We start from the raw sequence: 15539 nt of genomic DNA, 5'->3' as shown, positions 1-15539 counted from the left end.
GGAGGGATGCAAATTTCGCCACGCCCTGTCCCTCTGCAGAAGCCTTCTGACAGGAGAGGAATTACCCTAAGGGTCTGGGAGAGCCTCACTCTTTGATTGAGGGGAGAAAATATGGCTTCGGAGAACTGGGGAGCTGGTAGGGAGTGGAGCTGGCAGGGGGTGACCCCCACACCCTACTGTTAGTGGGAGGATCCAGGAGTTGGGCAGGTCTACAGCAGCCCCAGCAGAAGGCCAGCCATTAAAGTGGGTTTGGAGAATGGCTGGAACCATCTTTCAAGGTGAAGCAGTGTACGATTTAAAAAAAAAAAAGGAAAACCGAAACCAAAGGAATCAGGTATGTCATGGCTGTAATTTAGTTATTTGTTTAATTCAAATACACGATGAGACGTGAGTAGCATCTCAGGCCGCGTGGTCGTTTTTCAAACACACATGGCTGATTTGTTGGAACTCTGAACTTCTCGGGAGATTGGTTCTGGGAGCCTTTTTAACCTGCAAACCAACGTCACAGATACCCAAGCTCCTTGTGTAAATGATGTATAGTTTTGGCACAGGGTATGCACGATCTTCCATATATTTTTCATTATCTTGTTATTTTGTTTCCCACTACATAACCCAGTTTGGCCTTAGACTCTCTCTTTTTTAGAATATTTTTCTTTTTCCTTCAACATTTATACATGTATGACATACCTTAATCATGCCTGTCTCAACTTTTCCACTTCCCCCAGGCTCCCGCCCCCCAACAAACATTCCCAGAGTCCCTCAACACATACCCTTGCATTCTACAAGAACCCCAAACACGTCCCCTCTCATGCCTCAGACCCTTGACACATCTTCCCTTCTTCAAGTCCCCTTCTTTCAGGATCCCGGATACTGATCGATCCGTACTGATATTTGCGATGTTTGAATATCAAGTAGACTCTACCCAAAGCGATCTTCCAGATGCCCAAGGACATAGTCACTCCTGTAGCACCCCACCCCCGGTAGTGAATTCTGAGTGTCAGGGGTGGGGGAGGTCATGTGATGAGAGGGAGGGTCTGCTGACCAAAGCAGGTGCCAACAATGCTGTGACTGAGAAAGAACAGGTAGTGCTCATCCTCCCTCAGCCGGTGGGTGAGAGTAAGATCACTACCACGGTTTGTGAGCCAAATTCGAAGCAAGCTTTATTAAATACTCTCCAGGACAATGGACTCCCAGAGTATGGCTCCAGATGACATTAATTAGAGGCTATGTGCTTCCCACCTTCATCCAATCAGGGACAAGCATACATCCTGACATACTTCCTGCCTTTGTACCTCCCACCCACTTGTGAGCAAGTACATCCTGTGTGCAGTTAGTGTAACCAAGCTTGTTTACAGACGTGAGATCATGAGGCTCGCCATCTTACACGCACAGCAGCCCCCCCAACTCCCCTACCACCTGCTTTCCCCCCACTCCCCCACTCCCCTACTCCCCCACCCCCGCATTCCAGGACATCATCTGTCCTTGCACTTTTGCTTGGGTTAGAGGCATTTTTGTTTTATAGATCTATTAAGCACAGAAATTTAAATTTAAAACATAACTTTAGCTATTACAGTGACAGACAGGGAAAAGGGGGATTTTGAAAGTGACATTTAATCCAAGTCTTTAAACGAAACAGTAAGAGGGCATATTTGAGTAAATTCAGATAAGGAAGAAGATTTCGGTGCGTTACATTCTGAGGCTTCAAGCCCACATTCCTAGCGGATGGTCCTGACTATTGTGTGTGGCAATGACTTTATCAGCTTGAGCTGTTTGCAGAGGGTCGCTTCCTTCCTGTGTGCGTTTACATGTGTCAGCATGAAGCACTGCATGCATGAGCTCCCTGCCGTTTGTAGTAAGAAATTACTCTGGAGTGTGGCTTGCTGGGACACTGGTGTGAGCCCATGTGCGTGCGTGTGTATGTGTGCGCACGCGCACACACACACACACACACGCACACACACACGCACACGCATGCACACACATGCACATACACACACATATGCATGCAATGCACATACACATGTGTACGCACACAGCAGCTGAATCCTCTTCTGAAGAGGAGTGAGGAGGGAATCCTACTGTAAGTGTGAACTGTGACGTGTGACAGCATTTGCTTTGGGTTGACCTTGGGTCTCACATGCTGATGCCATCCCAACTTTTGAACTTATGTACTATAATTAGCATTTGTGTTGCTATAGGACCAAGGCACAGGAAGCTGTCACAGAAGCCAAGGTGTCAGCTCTGTCATCGTGTATGGCTTCAGGGCATAGACAGTAAGAATCACTTTCTCGATTATTTTCGGGTCTCAGTGTCACCATTGAAATAAAAGCTCCCAACATGAAAAGAGCTCATAAAATTGACAGGAGAGGTGACTGATTATACCATAAAAGTGTATTAACCCCCACAGAACTATCCTTTTTAAAATGGTAAATCTCGTCAATATTTTCCACAATAAAATTTTATTATTTGTTTGTTTGTTGAGATGGACTCTCACTGTGTAGCCCTGGGTGGCTGGAACTTGAATATAAACCAGACTTGTTGGGAACTCACAGAGATCTGCCTGTCTCTGGCTCCCAAATGCTGGGATTTAAGGTGTGCACCACCACATCTGGTCTTAGGTAGGGTTTTACTGCTGTGAACAGACGCCATGACCAAGGCAACTCTTATAAAGGACAACATTTAATTGGGGCTGGCTTACAGGTTCAGAGGTTCGGTCCATTATCATCAAGGCAGGAGCATGGCAGCGTCCAGGCAGATATGGGGCAGGAGGAGCTGAGAGTTCCACCTCTTGTTCTGGAGATAGTTAGGAGAAGACTGGCTTCTGGGCAGCTAGGACGAGATCGCATCATAAAGCCAAAACCCATAGTGACACACTTCCTCCAACAAGGCCACACCCACTCCAATCAACAAGGCCACCCTTCCAAAGGATGCCACTCCCTGGGCCAAGCATATTCATATATATATATATATATATACACACACACACACATGTATATATATACATATATATGTATATATATTCACACATCAATATTAATATATACATTTTAAATTTTAGCTCACACATGCGTACACAAAGTGGGGGACCTCATGTCTAACCCTGCACCAAGCCCTGCTCTACCCCAGGACCTTTAAACATTGGAACAGACAGAGGTTGCTGCCTGTCTGGAACCTCTGACAAGTAGGAGCAGCGTGCGGAGCTCCATTCACACACACACCTCAGTGTAAAGTGGCTTTGCGCCATGCAATGAGCTGTAGAAGGAAGAAAGCTGGGACACGGAACTGGTGTTGGAGGCTGGCTCCAAAGGTCTCCCAGAGGGAGTGATGGTAGAGCCGTGGGCCGTGATAACGCAGAGGGGACCAATGTCAGTCAAATCACACGACCCTGTCCACCAGTTCCACCTGGCAAGTAGGTGACTGGCAAACTTCCCTGCATTCCCACATGAATGCAGTGCCCATGGAAGCCAGAACAAGGCATCTGGTCCCCTGGAACTAGAGTTACTGGCCATTGTGAGCTGCCGAATGTGGGTGCTGGCAACCAAATCCCAGTTCTCTAGAGGAACAGCCAGTGCTCTTAACTGCTGAGCCATCTCCCTAGCCTCAGCGTCCATCTGTCCATCTGTCCATCCCTATTCCTTCCTTCTTATCTTCCTTCCTTCCTTCCTTTCTCTTTATTTCTTCTTCTTCCTCCTCTTCTTCCTCTTCCTCCTCTTCCCCCTCTTCCTCCTCCTCCTCCTCCTCTTCTTCCTCCTTTTCCTCCTCCTCCTCCTCTTCTTCTCTTCCTCCTCCTCCTCCTCTTCTTCTTCTCTTCCTCCTCTTCTTCTTCTCCTCCTCCTCTTCTTCTTCTCCTCCTCCTCTTCTCCTCCTCCTCTTCTTCCTCTTCTTCTCCTTCTCCTCCTCCTTTTCCTCCTCCTCCTCTTCCTCCTCCTCCTCCTCTTCCTCCTCCTCTTCTTCTTCTCCTCCTCCTTTTCCTCCTCCTCCTCTTCTTCCTCTTCCTCCTCCTCCTCCTTCTTCTGTTTCCTTTTCCTGTAATACTAGCAACTAAGCCCAGGGCCTTGAGCATGCTAGACATGTGCTCTGTCACTGATCTATGCCCTAGCTCTTATACACTAAAATTAATAAAAATAAATCTCTTAGTTGTTAGTATGCGGTTTCCACCAAACACACAGGACTGCTTATAGCACCAGCTTCTTTGTAGAATTTGTAACTATTTATTTATTGTGTACATATAGAATTTTCTCTCTGTGCCCGGCTTCCATGACTTGGCATCACGTCTTTGAGGTTCATGGTGTCCCCGAGGACAGGCTTCCCTTCTTTCAGGCTGCCTAGTATTCCGTTGTGTAGAGAGTCTCATCTCCCTTATCCGTGTATTCACTGATAGTCATTAAGGGTATCCTTGAATTGACATCATGGACAGTGCTTCAGGGGACATGGGCGTGCAGACATTCCTCATCAAACCGAATTCACTTCTTTGCAGTATAGTCTCAGAAGCGGAATTGCTGGTCTATGTGAGTTTGTATGTTTTTTTCTCATTCCCGTCAGCCGCTATGAGGGGAGATTTCACCTTGTGATTATTTTACGTTGTCCTGAACGTCAGTTCTTAGTTCTTCATGTTGAGCAGGAAGGTGTCGGCTAAGGAGACCGTGGAGCCCAGCTCGCTGCTGTACAGCTGTAATCCCATCGCCGTGGGAGCTGGGGGATCAAAGCTTGCCTAAGGAGACCCTGTTTCAACCAACCAGGAACAGCAGAAAGGGCTGGAGGGATGGCTCAGCAGTTAAGAGTATCCCCCGCTCTTACAGTGGACTCCAGTTTGTTTAAGAGCACCTCACAACTGCTTGTAATTCCACTTCCAGGGGACTCAGAACCTTCTCCTGGCCTCTGTGGGCAGGCACTGCACTCATGTGTACAACCTCACACACATATATTCATAATTTTACAAAAATCTAAAGGAGAAAGGTTAAGGTCAGAGTAGCAGAGGGATACTTTTTAACTTGGTTAAAATCCAGCACCTCCTTGTTCCATGAAGGGAAAAATGAATGAGAAAACTACAAGAGTGATGACATTTCTCTCAGAGTGTTTACAAGCTTAGGTAATTACTTCCATATTTTTTTTCCTGTAGGAAAAGCCATTGACAAAATCCCTGCAGCGTGGAGAAGACCCCCAGTTCGACCAGGTAGGAGGCCGCGGCTGTGCATGCCGCGTGGTTTTCTATTTATATTAAAAGGGACAAAACAGGAGCCGGGCTGTAATTCAGTGAAAGAGGGCTTGCCTCCAGTGAGCGAGGCCCTGGTGTTTGACACAGCTCAGGGAGGTGAGGAGGCGCTACAAGGACCATACCTTACAAACAGGGAGGCAGGGACAGCCACTGTGAGGCTGAGGAACTTCCTCAGAGCCATAGGCGTGTGGTTTTAATATTAGGCCCTCAGAGACGGGAGAGATGGTTCAGACGTTCAGAGGACCCAGACCTGGTTCTCACACTTACCATAAGCTGCATGGGATCCAACGGTGTTTTCTGGCCTCGGCAGTCACAGCATGCACGTGATGCACATACATGCAAAAATGTACACATGGAATGAAAGCAAAATAAATCTTTCAAGAAATACTGACCCCCTCGGCATCTGTAGACATTCAGGGGGTGCCCTGTTGTGGTTTGAGTCAGAGAGAACTGGAAACCCGTGGAAGGAAGGAAGTAGGCCCTCGGAGTTTTGTTTTAATTATTTATTTTCCTAAATCTTTGTATGCCAAAATTAGAGACTAAGAAAAGGTGCTTACAGGGTATCCTGTAGTGGCCAATTGATCTCTGCTCCAAATTACCCCAGTGGTGCCTGCGGCATGGGCTCCATGTTCTGGGTTCCTGAATGAAAGACGCACGCACGCACGCACGCACGCACGCACGCACGCACGCACGCACGCACGCACGCAGCCTTAGATTTTAATAGCCCTTAAACATCTCCATGGCTGGGCCACCTCCTAACCTCCACGTGGCTGATGTACTTTCCAATAATCCCAGCTCAGCACCTACTAAAACCTATATTCCACCTTGGTTGCCCGGGACCCAGACCTGCAGCCCTCCTGGGCCGTGACCCCCAGCTCTTCCACGCAGGCTGTCGCTCTGTCCTGCACTTCTCAGGTGTGGCAGCGATTCCTTTCCGGGCTAGGCAGCTAGCCTTCCTCTTCCCTTGGTCCCTTGCCCAACCATTGGCTGCCAGCAACTTTATTTACCGATCAAAACCAACTGGGGGCAGGCACCCTCAGCGTCTTACTTGCAGACATGCAGATTCCGTGTAATTTGGGGGGACAAACTAACATAATACAAGCAGCATTAGACCAAACCCACAACAGAAGCCACTGAAAAGTCAACTTCCTCTAAATTAGTTGTAGTCCGTGATGACTGGGTCTCTATACCAGGGATTTTAGTTTCGTCCCCTCATTTCCAGGCCCGCCTGGTTCACGGCACACACCTGTAACCCCAGCCCTTACATGGTAGAGACTAGGGGATATAAGTCAGAGGCAAGCCTGAGCTACAGAGTAAAACTCTGCCCTTAGAAAGAGAGACGCGGATACAGTCAATGGCAGAATGCTTACCTAGCATGTCCTAGTTTTTGTTTTTTTTGTTTTTTTCTTTTTTTCCAGAGCTGGGGACCGAACCTAGGGCCCTGCGCTCGCTAGGCAAGCGCTCTACCGCTGAGCTAAATCCCCAACCCCGAATGTCCTAGTTTTAATCTGTAATCCTGGTGAGAGATTGTGGGATGGGGAAGTGGGGGTGTGGGGGCAGAAACAGAATGTAATTGACAAGAGTTGAATTGACAAGTATGAAAGAGAAAAATTGCCTTAATAATCATTATCAAAAGCCTTAGGCTCCGATGGAGAAAAGTACTGAGTGAGGGCGGGACATTGGACGGGAGAGAGCCTGGTCCTGTCACTTCAGAGGGACTTTAGAGGCCTCTAGGAATGATGTATAGCAGGACCTTTGAGGAAGCTGGTCAGGTGTCATGGTGCTACCCTGGAGGTAAATGACATAAAGTCTATAAAGCCTTTGAGTGGGTGCCTGTGTCTGAGGCCAAATACTGCTCAGTGCCCTACGGCCTAATGAACTCTCGAACTTTATGGTCCGGGAACCCTACAGAAGGGAGCTACATTTGCAGCACTGGGAGACACCTCAGGACTCACGAGTCTGGAGTGTTGCAGCAACGTCCACCACAGAGATGCTATTCTCTGCGATCCATGGTGCCTCCCTGACAGTCGGGTGGTGCTCAGCCCAGGTTCCTGAGCTGCTGTGACCTTGGCTTTGCCCAGGGGCTGGCAGCTGTGGTTGTTTACCCGGATTTGGATAGACCATGGGTGGACCCTCACCCCTCCGCCCTGTGTTGTGGTCGTTAACCAGTGCTCCATTGGTTAGAGACCCTTGGTGGAGGCGCCCGCAGTGTCGCCATTTTGTAAGGGTCAGGCGTGGGCTCTTTCTCTTCCCTTTATCATTTATCATTAACTTTGTGTGATTTTTTCATTACATTTCATATTCTTAGTCTCTTTATCCTGCTGCCTCTACCCTTTCTTGGAAAAACAAGTTTCTCTAGCTAAATATAACGCCTTCTTTATTCTCTCAATTCATCTAAATTAACACTGCAAGGAGTACTTATCCCAAATCATTGAGCTTGTAACACAGCAGTGAGGAATACTTATCCCAAATCATCGAGCTTAAGTACCCTTTGTTCTTTCATTTAGCTTTTCCATTCAACATGGTAGAAACACACTACTGTTTTGAGCTACTTTCGAGCCTAGGTTTAAATCTCAGCTTAGGCACTGAATTCACTAAATGATCGTTAACCTTGTGACTCAATAGTATAACCCATGGACCTGTGTTGTGACCGTCATGTGGCAGTCCAGAGCTACAACCCAATCATGACTCCATGCTATCAGGTCCATGATCTGAGGAGGGCTAACGAAAGGCTGGAAGGCTAAACGGATTTTGGACTCTTTAGTTGTAGACTCACGAGACGTATTTCTTTCACTCCAGAAGAAGGCTGCTGACCAGGCAGTCACCAGCAGGCACCCAGACACATGCTGGCACACACGGGCTGCATAGGAGTAGGCACATGAGGCTACAGAAAAGCACAGGCGGGGCTGACTAAGGCTACTGCTCTGATCTCAGGGCCATGTTCATATAAAACCCATACAAAAAAGTGGCAGTCTGGGTTGGGGATTTAGCTCAGTGGTAGAAACGCTTGCCTAGCAAGCACAAGGCCCTGGGTTTGGTCCCCAGCTCCGGAAAAAAAAAAAAAAAGAAAAGAAAAGAAAAGAAAAAAAAAGTGGCAGTCTGCTAAATGTGGTTATATAATAGAGTATATCACTGTTAATTTGGGTCCCTAGACATCTGGTGTCAGCCATTTTGTGCTATCTCAGACCTATACCCCCCGCCCCCTAAACACACACACCATGTGTAGTGCCAGCCATATTTTAGCTAACATGTAGTGGATAGCCATAGCAGCACCATATTGTCTAAGCATAAACTGGCTCTTACAACCTTCTGCTCCCTACACACATTCACTGAAAGCTTGACATGGCCCATTCCATACCATCACTGTCTGTAAAGATGCTTTAAGTGGGAGCAAATGATAAGATGGTTACCCAGATCCATAAGACACAGTGTTGCCGTCTGATCTAAGACACAGTGTTGCTGTCTGTGTCGTGGTATGATCTAAGACACAGTGTCGCCTCTGAGTGTTGCTCTCTGATCTAGCTGTATCCTGAGGCAACACTAGACTCTTCCACACAACTGAACCATTTCTGATCTGTTTCTTCACATCCATACACAAGGGCCCTTCAGCATTGCCAGCAGTAATCAACTGTTGAAAAGGTTTCAAGATGCCTAAAAGGTCGAAGAAGGTCTCTGGACTTAGAGTCATGGGAATTCCATTAATGGGAATGCTTGAAGTTTCCTGCAGTCTGTGTGTTTACAAAGAACTCAGCCTGCACTGGTGGAAGGCCCCAGTGCCAATGGGATGCCCCTTCACTCCCCAGTATCAAAATGGTCTAAGTGACAGTCTCATGTTAACACCAGGAGACTGTTCTCACTAAGGGGCCTCAGGAGACCTTTGAAGAATGCAAATTTTGGGGGTGGGGTTGGAATTGATGAAGATTTGACATTAAATGAAGTAGATGCAAACAGACTCATAACAAAAGATGGTTAGTACTAATACTGTTTAAGAATAATGAATACCAGTGAAAGAAGCAGAAGTTGGTCTCAATGCAGACCAACTTTTGAGGTAATTTCCACTTAATTCAACAAAGAGTGTCTGGAATAGCTGTGTGTGGTGGCTAATCTTGGTATCAGCTTGACACACTGGGGAAGAGAAAACCTCCTGAAGAGTCACTTGAATCAGACGGGCATGTTGGCACATCTGTGGGGCATTTTCTTAATTGATGCAGGAGAGCATAGCCCACTTTGGGTGGTACCTCCCCTGGGCAGTGGGCTGTCAAAGAAAGGTTGCGAGTCAGTAAGGAACGTTGCTCGGTGGTCTCTCCATAAGTTCATGCTGCCGTGTTTGTGCCTTGAGCCTTTGTGTTCCTTTTTTTTCTTTTTTTCTTCTTCTTTTTTTTTTTTTTCCGGAGCTGGGGACCGAACCCAGGGCCTTGTGCTTGCTAGGCAATCGCTCTACCACTGAGCTAAACCCCCAACCCTGCCTTTTCATTCCTTATTGATGGGTTGTAAGCTATAAACCAATCAAACCTCTTCTGCCACAGCTTGGCTTAAGCCTGTGTTTGATGACGGCAAGAGAAGCCTACCCTGGACACAGATCTGATAGACGTCCTATCCTCAAGAAATTCTCAGACCCAGAAGGAAGAGAGTGTCTTATGCTTAGAATTCTACCATGAGGAAGCTAGGGTTGCATATCAAGTTATGACGAGGTCTAGAGAGGAGAGCAGCACCTGTATGTCCCAGAGAGTCATCAAAGAGTAGTGACCTCATCATCCAGATGAATAAGATGGGCCAAGGCTAACCCACAGACAAAGGTGTTAAAGGTCTCTAGGGGTTGGGGATTTAGCTCAGTGGTAGAGCACTTGCCTAGCAAGCACAAGGCCCTGGGTTCGGTCCCCAGCTCCGAAAAAAAAGAATAAAAAAAAAATAGTAGAGAAAAATGTGCCGGAAGCTGGGAGAAGCCTAGGAAGATGCAGCCATCCAGGGCACAAGTGAAGGGACAGGGACCACAATAGAAAAGGCAAAGGGGTAGACTGGATTCAACAGCTCTGGAGAATTGAACGTGAGGGAACTCTTGGCTGTGGGGCAGTACTATTGGAGTATTGAAGTTAGATGCTTGAGATCGGGCCTTCCTGTGAAGCCTTGGTTCACCTCTAATTCTCCCTCTGCATTCTCACCTCTTTCTCCCCAGTGCTGGGATTCCAGGTGTGTACCACTGTGCACAGCTGTTGAATCCATTTTTCATGGCTGATAAATCCATGTTAAGTGGTCTAAAGGCCTCACTTCCACACCTAGGTTTTTGTCGTTCCTCCTGACTGGCAACACGTAAAGAGGAGCATGCTAGAGCAGGACCATGGCGCCCATGACGGGGTGGCTTTTCATGATATGTGGAGAATGTGCTATGAGCTGTGGGGTAGATATTTTACTTTCAAGCATCTCTCTTCTGGTATCATTTTTTTTTTTTTTGAGCTGGGGACCGAACCCAGGGCTTTGCGCTTCCTAGGTAAGCGCTCTACCACTGAGCTAAATCCCCAGCCCCCTGGTATCATTTTTCAAAAAGATTTATTTATTTTATGTATGTGAGTACACTGTCACTGTCTTCAGACCCACCAGAAGAGGGCATCAGATCTCATTAGAGATGGTTGTGAGCCACCACGTGGTTGCTAGGAATTGAACTCAGGACCTCTGGAAGAGCAGTCAGTGCTCTTAACCACTGAGCCATCTCTCCAGCCCCTTCTGTTATCAAATTTAACAAACACCCTTTTTCTGTTTGTTTTTAAAGATGTAGATTTTTAAAAATCATTTTATGTACATACATGTATGTATGTATGTATGTATGTATGTATGTATGTATGCATGCCTGAGTGTATATATGAGTACTATGTGTGTGCAGAAGCTCAGGGACTCCAGAAGAGGGCATGGAACTGGAGTTGCATGCAGTTGTGAACCACAGGATGTGGGTGTTGCGAGCCAAACTCAGGTCCTCTGGAAGACAGCCGATACTTGTAACTGCTGAGCTACGTCTCCAATCAAACAGCAGTTGACATGTGAAGAGTGGACCTGGGTGGGTAGTGGCCAAATGCAATAAAGAGAAGTAAATGCTAATGTTCATAAATGCCCCTTTACTGGGGAAGGCGGCAATGTCTTCTTTGCAGAGGGTGGATTCATAACAGGCACTAGACACATGTAGAAGAGACAGGTGCTGAATACGCACTAAATATTCTTACATGTGCCTTCCAGCTGTGCACATGCCCATGTGCCTTCCAGCTGTGCACATACCCACGTGCCTTCCGGCTGTGCACATACCCACGTGCCTTCCGGCTGTGCACATATGTGTTCTCCGACCCTAGCTTTCAGACTGTAGCCTATGTGCTGTCTAATAGTGGGTGGATCGGACTGAAATGCAGGCTGAATGACGCTCACACAAAATACTTACAGCCAGAGTGGGTTTGGCTTTCTGATTTTTACATACACATAGAAGGATGGCACTTAAGTCTAAGTTTGAGGTTGGGCTTGTGGCATATGTACTTTCTACATTCAGTCTAAATGGCATTTGATACAAAAAAATCTTTGAATAATTTTATGAATTAGTGATACAAATTTGTACAACTTTTCATCTGAGGTGTCAATACACCTTAAATTTTCAGATTTGGGAGCTTTAGATTATAATTCAGATATCCTCCCTGTTTTACTAGCTGGACCACCCCCCCCACCCCAACCCCAAACTTTGTATTTTGGAACAGCCTCTGCTGGGGAGTGGAAGTCACTCCTTTTTTATGTCTGATTGTTCACCAAAGGAGCTATGGCTGGGACATCAGATGAAAGTCCAAACATCAGGACCAGACCCTAATTGTCACATGTAAGTTGTCTCACCATGCTTTGGCCATTGCGTAAGGTTGAACACGGGAGTTCAGAGAAAGTGCTGGAGCCTAACTGGGACAGGGCATTGGCATGGAACCCTGGAGAGGAAAGCCCTCCAGGGAGAATCTTCAGCAGATAAGACTACAGACGAGGTTACCACTTAGCTTCTGAGTTTCGCACCTGCTGATATGTCAGATTAGAAGTGCCCGAGTGTGGCCACCACAGACATTGGATTTTGAGGACTAATGCAGGCAGGCAGGGAGAGAGGGCATCTCTGATGTGTGAGATTGCGAATACTTGAAGAAGGGACAAAGATGTGTGTGTGTGTGGGGGGGTAAGTAAACAGAGGAGAGCAGTCTGTGAGGCGTATACCGCTCTCACAGATCCACCCAGACAGAGTGAGTGCCTGGCTCTGTTCATTTTCAATTGCTATCATGGAGATGACCAAGATCAACACTTGAGTAACAGGCTTAAGCTAGTGACAGATTCTGAATCCAGGATGGTTCCAGCTACGATCCTCAGGGTCATTTCTTGCTGTCTTAAGAGCGAGTCCTAGCCCAAAGGAAACTTGAGGATCAGGCTTCACGGCCTCCCTCCCTCCTCAGAGTCTAATATGTTCATGTTCAGCCTCCTCTGAGCCTCAGGAAGCTGGCGGGTGTTTGACTGTGTGCTTACGTGCTGGAGTTAGAAGCCTGGGCCATAAACTAAGCCCTCATAAATTCCCCAAGAGGCCTTGAGGGTCAGCCCTTGGGTAAGGAGTAGTTAAGGCTGTCTCCCCTACTGATGCCCTTAAAATGCACTTGTCTGGCTCTGGTAGATAAAATTCTATCATCAGCTTTGGTCACTCAGCCAATAATCTCATCAGAGTTCTCTGAATTGCATTAATTAGCATATGAGGCAATAGGCATTTTTACAGCAACTTCATATGTGCATATTTTTGATTGATTGACCCTTTGCTCCCTCCTTGACCCCCATTACCACTTACACTACCCCCTCCCACATTGTTCCCTGTTCCCCTTCATACCAAAAGCCTGTTACCCTCCTCCCCTCTCCCTTAGAACCCAGCCCCCCACTTCCAGCTCACGAAGCCCTTTCTAGTTTCTCAGCCTCTACTTGCTCTGGCTTCCACAGAAATGCATACAGGTAAAATTCTAAAACTGGGTCCACATGTGAGAGAACATGCAGTGTGTGTCTTTCGAAGTCTGTGTTGCCTCGGTCAATATAATACCTTGCAGTTCTGTCCATTTTCCTGCAAGTTTCGTGATTTCATTCATGGCCGGAAAAAAAAATTCCATTGTCTCAGTTAGGGTTTCCATTGCTGTGAGCAGACACCGTGACCAAGGCAACTCTTTTAAGGACAACATTTAATTGGGGCTGGCTTACAGGTTCAGAGGTTCAGTCCAGTATCATCAAGGTGGGAGCATGGCAGGGGCCAGGCAGGCCTGGGGCAGGAGGAGCTGAGGGTTCTACATCTTCATGCGAAGGCCTCCAGGAAAAGGGTCTCTTTCTCACAGAGCTGAGCCTGAGCATTGAACCTCAAAGCCCGCTTACCCAGTGATGCACTTCCTCCACAAGGCCACACCTCCTAATATTGTCATTTCCCATGAGCCAAGCTTATTGAAGCCACCACAGCATGTACCACAAGTACTCATTATCCGTTCACCCATTGATGGGACCCCGTGCTTCTACTTCCTTGCTATTGTGACGAGAGACACGGGGGTGTATCTCTGAGGTAGGACAGAGAGAGCTTTTTATGGCCAAAAGGTATAGCCGGGTCTATTTTCAGTTCCCGAAATGTTGTCTCAATTAATGTTATAATAATTGGCTTCATAACAACCATCTCATACATGTACATAGCGTATCTTGATCATCCTTGCCCAACATTCCTCCCACTCCCACTCTTCTTTTTAAAATACTTATTTATTAATTATGTATACATCATACAGCTTTCTGTCTGCATATGTGCCTGAAGGCCAGAAGATGACCCCAGATCCCATTACAGATGGTTGTGAGCCACCATGTGGTTGCTGGGATTTGAACTCAGGACCTCTGGAAGAGCAGTCAGTGCTCTTAACCGCTGAGCCATCTCTCCAGCGCCCCCACTCCCACTCTTGTTAACCCCCTCCTCTTCCCAACTAACCCACCCCTGTCTACGTTCATGTCCGTCTGTGTGTGAGTGTATGTGTGTGTTGTGCGTGTGTAAAAGTGTGTGGGAGCATGTGTGAGTGAGTTTGTAATATATGTATGTGAACGTGTGTAAGTTTGTCCGTGTGTGTGTGTGTGTGTGTGTGTGTGTGTGTGTGTGTGTGTGTGTGTCTGAAAGAGACAAGGAGAAAGAGAAGAGGATGGGGCAGGGGAGCAGGAAGAAGCAGATAAAGAAGGGGAGGGAGAGAAGGGGGAGGAGGAAGAGGTTGGGGAGGAAGAAAAAGGGGGCAGAAACAAAGACAGAGAAAATAAAGACAGGGAAGAAAGGAAAGAGAGGACGAGGAAGAAGAAGAGGAGGAGACTGGGGGTTTTCATTAGGGTTTGTTTTTTCTTCTCCACAAGTGTGGTGTGTTGGAGGGGAGGTATTTACAGGAGCAGGGTACCTTACCAGAGGTTAGACCACTGAAGAAAAGCATTTCTCCCTCTGCCTTGGGGAGCTCCTCCCTTCCAGAGCAGAATCCTCCACGCTGGTTTCCATGGGCACACACCAGTGTCTGTTCCTGCCCCATGTCAGTGTTCTTCTCTCCCCACGTCCTCACCTCCTTAGTTTTCCTGCTGACAGCTGTCCTGACTGGAGTGTGGCGGCTCTAGGTAGTTTCCCCAAGTGTTCAAGGATGTTGAACATTTTTTAAAAATTTCCTTCACAATTGCATGCACACATGTGATCTATCTTGATTCTAGCCTCTATTATTAGCCCGTTCCCACCAAGTCCCCTTCCTGGGTTCATGTTTGATTGTATCTGTCTGACTGTGTCTGTCGTCTGTCTGTCTCTCTGCTTGTGCCCTACAGCATTTACTTTGAGTCGCACATGTGAACTCTATTGGGTGTCATTTATTTCTGCAAGGGCAAATTATACTACCCAGGAACAGGACCCCCTTCTCCAGCAACCTTCAGCCTATAGCTCTTCCGGGAGGTGTGGGGCTTTATCCCCTCCCCCCAGGACACAATGTTGGTGGCACAGAATCAAGTGCAGGTAACCACACCTGCTGTGAGGTGAACGACTTTACAAATATTTATTGGCCACTTGCTTTTCTTCTCAGGTGGACTGTCAACTGAGTTCATTGGCTTATTTACTGATGGGAAGTTTTGAGTTTGGGGTGCTGAAATTTCGCGGCTCTTTCTGTGATCTGGACATTAACCCCTTGCCAGAGAACAGCAGTTCTCCACCCTCCCCACAGTTTCTTCTGCCGTGCAGAAATCAGATGTGTTTTACGTGTGAGTTTTCATTTCAATATTTAGAAATGGAAGGACGAGACGGGTATTCCAGAAAGGTTAT

The 15539-nt window shown here is 47.1% G+C and overlaps 1 protein-coding gene across 11 annotated transcripts in view; it reads left to right on the top strand.

Annotated features, from left to right (window-relative positions):
• The window catches only part of Fry (FRY microtubule binding protein), a 394540-nt gene that overhangs the window by 218106 nt on the left and 160895 nt on the right, over positions 1–15539 (top strand). For all 11 annotated transcript variants that reach the window (XR_015633957.1, XR_015633958.1, XR_015633959.1 and 8 more), the window contains 1 exon segment: positions 5120–5173. Coding sequence is in view for 8 of the 11 variants with exons in the window: in XM_087578221.1 (XP_087434347.1) it covers positions 5120–5173 (54 nt within the window). In the remaining 3 variants the exon portion in view is untranslated.

Source organism: Rattus norvegicus, chromosome 12, assembly GCF_021556685.1.
Source record: "Rattus norvegicus strain SHRSP/BbbUtx chromosome 12, alternate assembly SHRSP_T2T, whole genome shotgun sequence".
NCBI classification, from domain to species: Eukaryota; Metazoa; Chordata; class Mammalia; order Rodentia; family Muridae; genus Rattus; species Rattus norvegicus.
This window is presented reverse-complemented; position numbering and strand designations above follow the sequence as displayed.